The 8,860-nt window shown below is 34.6% G+C and overlaps 1 protein-coding gene across 1 annotated transcript; it reads right to left on the bottom strand.

Moving 5' to 3' along the window:
* Positions 1-4,936: 4,936 nt before the first annotated feature.
* LOC110641046 (very-long-chain aldehyde decarbonylase CER1-like) lies at positions 4,937-8,376 on the bottom strand. The gene is made up of 10 exons (XM_021792641.2): positions 8,281-8,376; positions 7,715-7,932; positions 7,379-7,611; positions 6,939-7,158; positions 6,379-6,754; positions 6,191-6,298; positions 5,905-6,105; positions 5,667-5,759; positions 5,395-5,568; positions 4,937-5,304 (listed from the first exon to the last, which is right to left on the bottom strand). The coding sequence occupies exons 1-10, from the start codon at positions 8,338-8,340 to the stop codon at positions 5,125-5,127; spliced, it is 1,863 nt and encodes a 620-aa protein (XP_021648333.2). The 5' UTR covers positions 8,341-8,376; the 3' UTR covers positions 4,937-5,124.
* Between the last annotated feature and the right edge of the window lie 484 nt (positions 8,377-8,860).

The raw sequence follows: 8,860 nt of genomic DNA, 5'->3' as shown, positions 1-8,860 counted from the left end.
TTGATTAGAGACTCCATTCATCTTGAATGTGTCACATAGGGCAAGAAAGCATTGGAGTTGGTAGTGTGGATCTTCAGTAGGTGAATCTCCAAACTGGGTCTGTTGAATCATTTGGAGCTAAGCCGGTTTTAATTCAAAGTTGTTGGCCTCCATTGTAGGTCTCATAACACTGGGCTGAAATCTTTGTATAGATGGAGCTCCGTAGTCCCTCAGGATTCTTAGTCTATTGTTGTTATCAGCCATGACAGGAGTTTCTAGATTTCCCTGATTTTGTTCTTGGTGTTTCCTTTCTCTTCTGATGGTTCTTAGGGTCCTATCTATTTCGGGATCCAAGTCCAAAACTTCTTCTTCTAGTTTTGTTCTGATCATGCACCAAACTAAATACCTGAGAAAAAATAAAAGAAATAAAACAAATTAAGTAAAATTAAATAATAAATGCAAATACCTAAATTAGCTAAATTGCCTATCGCTTAATATTACAAAAATTAAAATTCCTCGGTAACGACACTAAAAACTTGTTTGCTGGTTTTTCAACCTTGCAAGTGCACGAATCGCTAACAAGTAATAAAGTAGTGAGTAGAGTATCATCCCACGAGAAATTTAATTAGGAAGTACCAAACTACATAGCAATTTTGACTGTCTAGGCTATTGAATAAAATAGGGAAGAATCTGATCTATTTTGAATGCAAAAAACTAGAAGAGTAATGAACTAAAAGTGAAACAATCTATTTGAAACAATTCTAGAATTAAGATTTCACACTTTAACCTTATTATGGATTTAATCTTGCTATTCATTGGATTGAGGATTGTTGCTTTGATGGAAATTAATCTTAAGACATCTTAGGTCCTCTCTCAAGGCACCTAAGGTGTGTTTCGATTAGAGCTAAACCCTACTTTCGTTGGTGATTAGTCCCAATAAAAACCCTTTAAGATCTATGATTAATTATGGAACTCCACAAAGGTCATCAGCCTATCCTTAGGTCAGATTTCCCAGGTTCAAAATCTTGATTTTCCAATACTAATCTTCACCTTTCAGTTCTTTGATTAATATCTTAGATCATAACTAGTGGGTACCAACACAAAGCATGCATTAAGAATACAAGAAATTGAATCAAAGAACAAATCTCAGTTCCAATAAATAAAACTCAATATTTATCCATAATAATGATTAAAAGCGTTACTCTCCTAATTCTAGAATAAAGAAAATACTCACTCATAGTGAGTTTAGCAAACATAATAAAAATGAAATAAAAGAACATAAACATAACTTAAAGAAACAGAACAAAAGAACCGAAGGAAATCTGCAGCTTTGAACTTATGGAACTTCGGCTGAGGACTCCTCTTTGATGGTAGTGAACTATTCTTCAAGACGGCTTGGAGAGAATGACGAAAATGTATGAAAATGTGTATCTGAAGATTTTTCGATCCTCCGTCCCTGTTTTCTGCGGCTTCTATTTATATTGAATGTCTAGGGTTAGGTTTTAAGATTCCCAAAAGCATTAGAAGTCTCTTTTCTCTGTAAAAACTGAAGCTGGAATCCTAATCAGGAAACTAGCTATCGGCTGATACACAGCCCATGTGTCACTACATGGCCCAGGGCCGTGTAACTTACTGGAGCTTTGAATGTTGCATCTTGTGCCAGGGTAGAAGCTGACACGGGCCTCGGCTAGTTACACGGGTCTAATTACATGGCTTATGTGCTTTTGTTCTTCCAGGAATTCTTCGAGCTTTGTCAGGCAGAAGCAGAAGCTTACACGAATATCTGGAGGTTACATGGGTAGTGTTACATGGCCTGTGTACTCTGATTCTTCTTTGGTTTCTTTGGCTTTCTCCTGGCAGCAAGTTACACTGGTCTCTGGTGTATTTACACGACCCATGTACTATGTATCAGCAACAATCTTCTTTCCTTGAGTCTTTCTGAGCTTCCTTCTTTGCTCCTATGCTTTGAAACTTCTTCAAAACACCTGGAAATATGTAGAAAATATAGAATTCAGTGTAGAGTAATGAAATTTACAAATGTTAATAAATTTAGAGATTATGCATGAAATTACCTATCTAAATGCCATGGAATGTTGTACAAATGTACTTAAAAACATCTATATAATACAGGTGTATCAGATCCCTATATGTCTATTAAAATTTCATTTAGTTTCTTTTTAATATTTATTTTTGAACCCAAGAAGTATATAAAAGAAAGATATCAAGATAGAGTAATTAATTAAAGAGATCAACAAAGTCCCTTAATTTAATCATATAAGCATATTGCACAAGATACAACATTATGGTAGTAGATTCATAAATTAGTTAGAATTTAATGAGGTAATGTGTAGTAAGCTAAAAGTACTGGGTGAAAATGATATATATATATATATATATATATATATATATATATATATATATATATATATATATAGATTCATTCAATTTATTAATTATGCTGGGATATAGAATTCAACACGAATAATTATAACAAAATTATTTTCCATAAAATAGTTATACTGAAGATTTTTTTCGTAGCAACAAGGATAGTTAAAGGATTAAAGCCATGTTGAAGAGTTGTTTGCCAAACTTTGTCAACGTTGAACATGGCGTAGTCATGCTCATGCACATTCCATCCTTCTAAGGTGTGTACTATTCCAACTAGTGAAGGAAAATCATAACCCCAATATTGTATGGGCATCATAGTCGATTAACACATACTCTAACAATTAGGACCTAGAAATAGCAATTTTCAAGAATAAAAGGTACAAAATGTCCTTTCTATTTCAGTAGGCTTGTTCAGACAAGCTGATAAAATTATTTAGCACTTTGATCGAAAAGGGCAGTACTCGGTTCAATCGGGCTATTACATTGCTCGGACAATTCACTGAGCCTCCTCATTTAATGACATAGCTAGCCCTGGACCATCCTCGCAGCAAAATCTAGATGCCATATGGAAGAAAACTTGGGCAATCTCCTTACCTTCGAAAGTGTCGATTTTTCTTTTGAATCTCCTAAAAGAGAAATTGCCTTGTAGTGTCATTGTTAACAAAAGATTATCGATTGTCCCTCCAGAATATCACTTCTGCAATGCCAAAGAATCACTTCACCATTTGTTCTTTGATTGTCCGCGTGCAGTGGCTATTTGGTTACATTCCCCACTCCAACTTAGATCCACAATGATTAGGGGCAATAGCATATGGAATCTTTGGAAATGTAGAAATGCCCTTCTTTTTAATGGTCAATAACAAACACACTCTTATGTGATTCAAGCTTCTGTTTCACTCCAACAAGAATTTAATCTAGCAAAAGATTCCTTATTACCTACTATTATTAGACCTCAAGGTGAGACCTGTAAAACTGGTCCCCCCCATACTTGGGCTCTTTGAAATTAAATTTTGATGTTGCGGTTGATAACAGAAATGTCAAAGGTGCTGTGGGTGTAGTGGTTCAGGATAGCAAAGCTAGCATTATTGATTGGCTTTGTAAGTTATTTCCCTTCCATTCAGATCCCCTAGTCCTAGAGAGCTTGGCCTATTGTGATGCAATCCATTTAGCTCTTCAAAGAGGAGTAAGAAGCATTGAGATAGTAGGAGATTCAAAGATTATGTTCAATGCCCTTAAAGGAGGTGGGATTCCTATTGACATTAATAATCTGGTATAGGATATCCTTCACTTTGTTCCATACTTTGACAAGGTTATTTTTATAGTTGTTAAGCGCACTTGTGGCAAAGCAGCTTACTATATGGCTCAAAAGGCATTACATGTTCGGAATTTTGTTTTTGATTATGTACTTCAGTATCAGTTTGTAATGGGTGAACTACCCACGTAGTTTTTCTTAATTGAATTTCTATATTCGAAAAAAAAAAAAAAACTATTCCAACTACTCGCCATGCACTCATCACCTTTATGGGAAGCCAATTCTGACATAATTTTTTTAGACCATATATGCGCAATTTGTTTCATAGTAAAAGAGAGCCTATGGACTTAGGCGCATTGCCGAACCACATAGATTGTGTGTCTTTTTTTTTCTGTAATTGTTCTTGTGATTTGCTTATTCAGTATCAGTTTGTAATGGGTGAACTGCCCACATAATTTTTCTTAATTGAATTTCTATCTTCAAAAAAAAAAAGACTATTCCAACTACTCGCCATGCACTCATCACCTTTATGGGAAGCCAATTCTGACATAATTTTTTTAAGACCATATATGTGCAATTTGTTTCATAGTAAAAGGGAGCCTATGGACTTAGGCGCATTGCCGAACTGCATAGATTGTGTGTCTTTTTTTGTGTGATTGTTCTTGTGATTTGCTTATTCTTTAAAAGTGTGTGTGATTATCGTGCAAAGCAAGGTAAGATTTAGCAATATATATATATATATGAAATGCTTATAATTTAACCAAATTAATCAAAATAACTTAAAAATTAGCTATATATGATGAGTTGCAATTTTTTTCCATTTGAAAAGAATATATAATAATAAAAATAATAATAATACTTGCCATTAATATGCCATAAATTTTATTCTATTTTCTAGAAAAATAGTATCATTGGACGCACTACGCACGCATACATATATATATTGGAGTTAAAATTTTACCTATAAATTTAGTGTATTTAGAAAAAATGTTTACCCTAAAATTTTTAAAATTAAAATTTTACTAATAAAGTTTAGTTTCTTTATTTTTTTAAAAAACTACTCTTTGTCTGTTCAATATTTTTATTTTTGTTTCAATTTCAGCGATCTTATGTAAATTTCATTCACATTTTATATTTTTATTTTAGCTTTTATATTTTTATTTAGAAAGAATTTCTAGATCCACAACATATATATATATATATATATATATATATATATATATATATATATAAAGGAAAAATATCGGGAAAGAGTAATTAATTAAATAGATCAGCATAGTCCCGTAATTTAATCATATAAGCATATTGCGCAAGATATAGCAGAATAGTAGAAGCAAATTCATAAATTAGCTAGAATTTAATGAGAGTACTAGGTAGCAAGCTAAAAATTACTAGTTGAAAACGATATAAATAGTAAATTCATTCAAATTATTGATTATGGTGGTATATAAAATCCATCACAATCAATGATTAGAATGAAATTATTTTACATATATCAAATATACTTAAGAATTTTTCATAGCAACAGGGATAGTTAGAGGTTTAAAGCCATGTTGAAGAGTTGCTTGCCAAATTTTGTCAACGTTGAACATGGAGCAACCGCATTCATGCACATTCCATCCTTCTAAGGCATGCACTATTCCAGCAGCTCGCCAAGCACTAATCACCCTTCTAGGCAACCAATTCTGACATTTTTTTTACACCATATACGCACAATTACTTGTCTATCATATAAAATGGAAAAGCAGCCATATACAATTAAAATCTTTACTCACCTCACAGGAGTCCAGATTTTCAAGAGATTTAGGAGCTACCATTGCCGGTGTGCTATGGTAAAAGCAGTCCTTTCTCTTTTTTTTTGGTGGAAATTGGGACAAGGGAATAAAAACCGTTCCTTTTATCGCTTTCTTTTGCTCCTCTTCATTCAATCCATCGTCCACTAGCCACGTCTGCACAAATTCATTCAACCTATCTTCTTAATTCTTTTTAACTTAAGCTACTATAGGTATTGGAATTATACTAAGCCAAATTATGTGTTTTTACATACCTTAAAAGAATAATTGTTTGAAAGAACTAGATTATGCTCGCTGCCAAATGATGCCTTTAACTTCTCATAATCTTCCTTGAGGATAGTTGCAACCTAAAATAAATTCAATTCTAAGGCTGTAATTTTGATTTGTGTCTTATATCGTAGCAGTTACTTAAAATATGGCCCTTCCATAAATGGTTAATTAAATTAAAATCAATTAAGGCAGCTGACTAATATATAAGGCTTAATATAATACCCGGATTCCCCTCTGGCACAGGGCTAAGGCAATAGCACAAGCAACCTTATTCGGCGTGCTCCTAAGGAGGACTTCGGTAGTTCCTTTAGGAATGCTATTAAGCACAACAGCTACTGCTAGACTGCTTCCATCCACCACCATAGTTTTGAGCTTAGGATGCTTATGCACATAAAGCTCACCATACCTATTCAAGCCTTCCCCCTGCAGAGTTCATATATATACTACTGTTTAAAAAAATAATTAAAAAAGGGGGCTAATTATATATATAGCATCTTCACAAGCTTGCCTGATTCAAGAGACCAAGACTCAACACTTTAACGCCTTTTTGCTCAGCTTCGAGTATGGCTACTTCAATCATGTGATTAATGGATTGATTTTGGTAACGCCTGAAATACTGCATCAAGAAAACACAGTAATGGAGTGGGAAGACAGTAAGAACAAAATGGTTAATAGAATAATCAATTGATGATATACCTGGATATTGTATTTGGGTATGACCCAGGTTTGCAATGTGAGTTTGTCAAAGCGAAGCCTCTCAACTACAAATGTACGACCATAAATCCAAGTCAACATCATGGTCCCCAGGGTGACAGGCCACATTAAGCAGAGGTACCATTTGGATGTCTCGGGGCTGGAGGCCAAGTAGGGAAATCCCAGCCGTAGGTGATAGATGGACTGCGGGGAGGTAATATGGGTTAGGTGCACAACATCAGGGAACTCCTCCTTTCTTTTGAGTGAACGTTCGTAAAGGGTGTTAGAAGATTTATCCACTGTATCGTATATGTAATCGTAGATGGGCATGAAAAGAGAGTAATTGGTTCGGAACTGAGTGTGGTGAAGAGAATGGAACCTGCAGTATATGCATTAGTTATTGGATGTCAAAGTAGAGCAGTATGGTCTATCTTCTCTTTTTCTTTTTTCTTTTTTTTTAAAAAAAAAAAAAAGAAACTAATATATAAGAAATACAAAAATATACGCAATGTAGCGTTGAAAAGGACAAAGGAGGATGATACTTTAAAAAGGATGATACTCACGAAGGGGTGTACATAAGGTACTTGAGAGGAGGGAAAATGGAAAAGAGCCAATTGGGAATGAGCTCGAAGTTGCAGTGGCCCATATTGTTCATGAAGTCGATGAAAGTAATGTAACCATATATACTTGCAGCGGAGGCCGTTCCAATAAACAAGGTTGTCAACATTGGTATTGAGAATAGCATGAAGTATGATATGTGTTCCGCAAATGGGTGAATCACAGCTGCGTCCAATCCAAATTTAATTAACCAAACTAAATTTCTCTTATTATTTGGCTACAATTTAATTAATTTTCTTTCCATATATGTATAGTTCAAACTTAGTCTTTTTTATGTCATAATTCTAAATTATAAATACCAAGAATCTCCATCTGCATGCTGGCCCATTAATTACAACTAATAGATTGAAAGTTATAATGATTAAGCAAGATCCGTAAGTCTTACAAGTAATGGGCTCCGTAACGATGGAGGAATGGTGGTGGGAATGGTAGCGGGAGTAGAGATAGTGGTGGTGCAGAAGTCGGTGAAGCCAATAGTAAAGAAACTCCACCGGCCCCGCATGAAGCAACATTGTGAGGATTACTCCATCGCTTCTCCACATAGGCAAATGGGTGGCCTTCGGAATTACCATGGAAAGGATGTAAAAAAGGATCCCCGAGAACAGTATCTGATCATCCCTGCCAATTCAACCAAAAGAGGAGACCTTCAATTTTTTTTTTCTTTTTTAAAAAGTGAGAAATTCAACTGCAAATTAATTAATGTCCTTGTAACTATACGGACCAGTTTCTTTCTCTATCTACTTGGTGGAATTCAATGCCTTTGTCGACGATCCTGTTACTGCCCTTGGCTGTCCGGTAGCGGGAAAGGCTAATCCATAACTGGTTGTGGATCATTCTCCACAACAAAAATGGGAAAATGAGAAAGCTTGACAAATCATTTTCTCCTCTAACCACGTACGAGTATAGGTTTTGAATGACCCAGGGAGCCAATATCACATGCTGCACTACCATAAACCATCCTCTCCTTTGTTACTAATTAAATTATATACAAATTAATCGAACATGCATCTATAAATGCCTAAGCATTTATGCTTTGATGATATTACATGCATATATACTAGATTATATGAAATTTGATCAACGTTTAGTTCGGGAAAAAAAAATCCCAAGATCGACGTCCACAGTCTACTGCCTTCTTTTAATATAAGTGCATGGCAACTTGCCTGGGTGACCATTAAGTGATGACATACTCGTCTTTAAGTGTATGTGTGTGCGTGTGTTTTCGAGACAAAGAGAGACAAAAAAAAAGGAAAAAAAAAAAAAACTAGAAAAATGGGAGGATTAGACCTTGAAGCTTCCGAGAGGCTTCCATGGCCAGTCAGTGAGAATTCCAGGCATAGAAGCCATATTTGTCTGCTGTATTCTCTTTGCAAATCGCACTTCGTCTATACAAATATATATGATGTTATATGGGTATATATAGAAGGAGAGAAGAATGGTTAATGGTTACTTTTTTATTTTTAAAATAATTTTCTTTATAAATATAATAATTAAATTTTTATATGTGTTACACGTTGGGAACCGATAGAATAATACGCCAAATACCAGAAATAAATAAAAATGGATCATTCTTCACGTTCATGTGTTTCATTTCATATGATACATTGCCAGCTAAGATTTGTCAATTGGCAATTCACAAAAGATGTAACTCTTGGTAGTTAGATGTTGGCTATGCTGAGGCTAGACAACCTGCTTAATTAGGCGAACTGTGTGAAAATTCTTACCCATCTCCATCATTCAAATGGTCTAATATTAAATATGTCTTAGCAGAATTTTATATTTTTATTCACTATTTAGGTAGGAATTAAATTGATTTAATGAGCTTCAAGTGTCCAGTCCTAATACCACGTAGATCTGCAACCAAAGA

This window comes from Hevea brasiliensis, chromosome 14, assembly GCF_030052815.1.
Source record: "Hevea brasiliensis isolate MT/VB/25A 57/8 chromosome 14, ASM3005281v1, whole genome shotgun sequence".
Lineage (NCBI taxonomy): Eukaryota > Viridiplantae > Streptophyta > Magnoliopsida > Malpighiales > Euphorbiaceae > Hevea > Hevea brasiliensis.
Note: the sequence above shows the minus strand (reverse complement) of the source record. Positions and strands in the feature narration are given on the sequence as shown.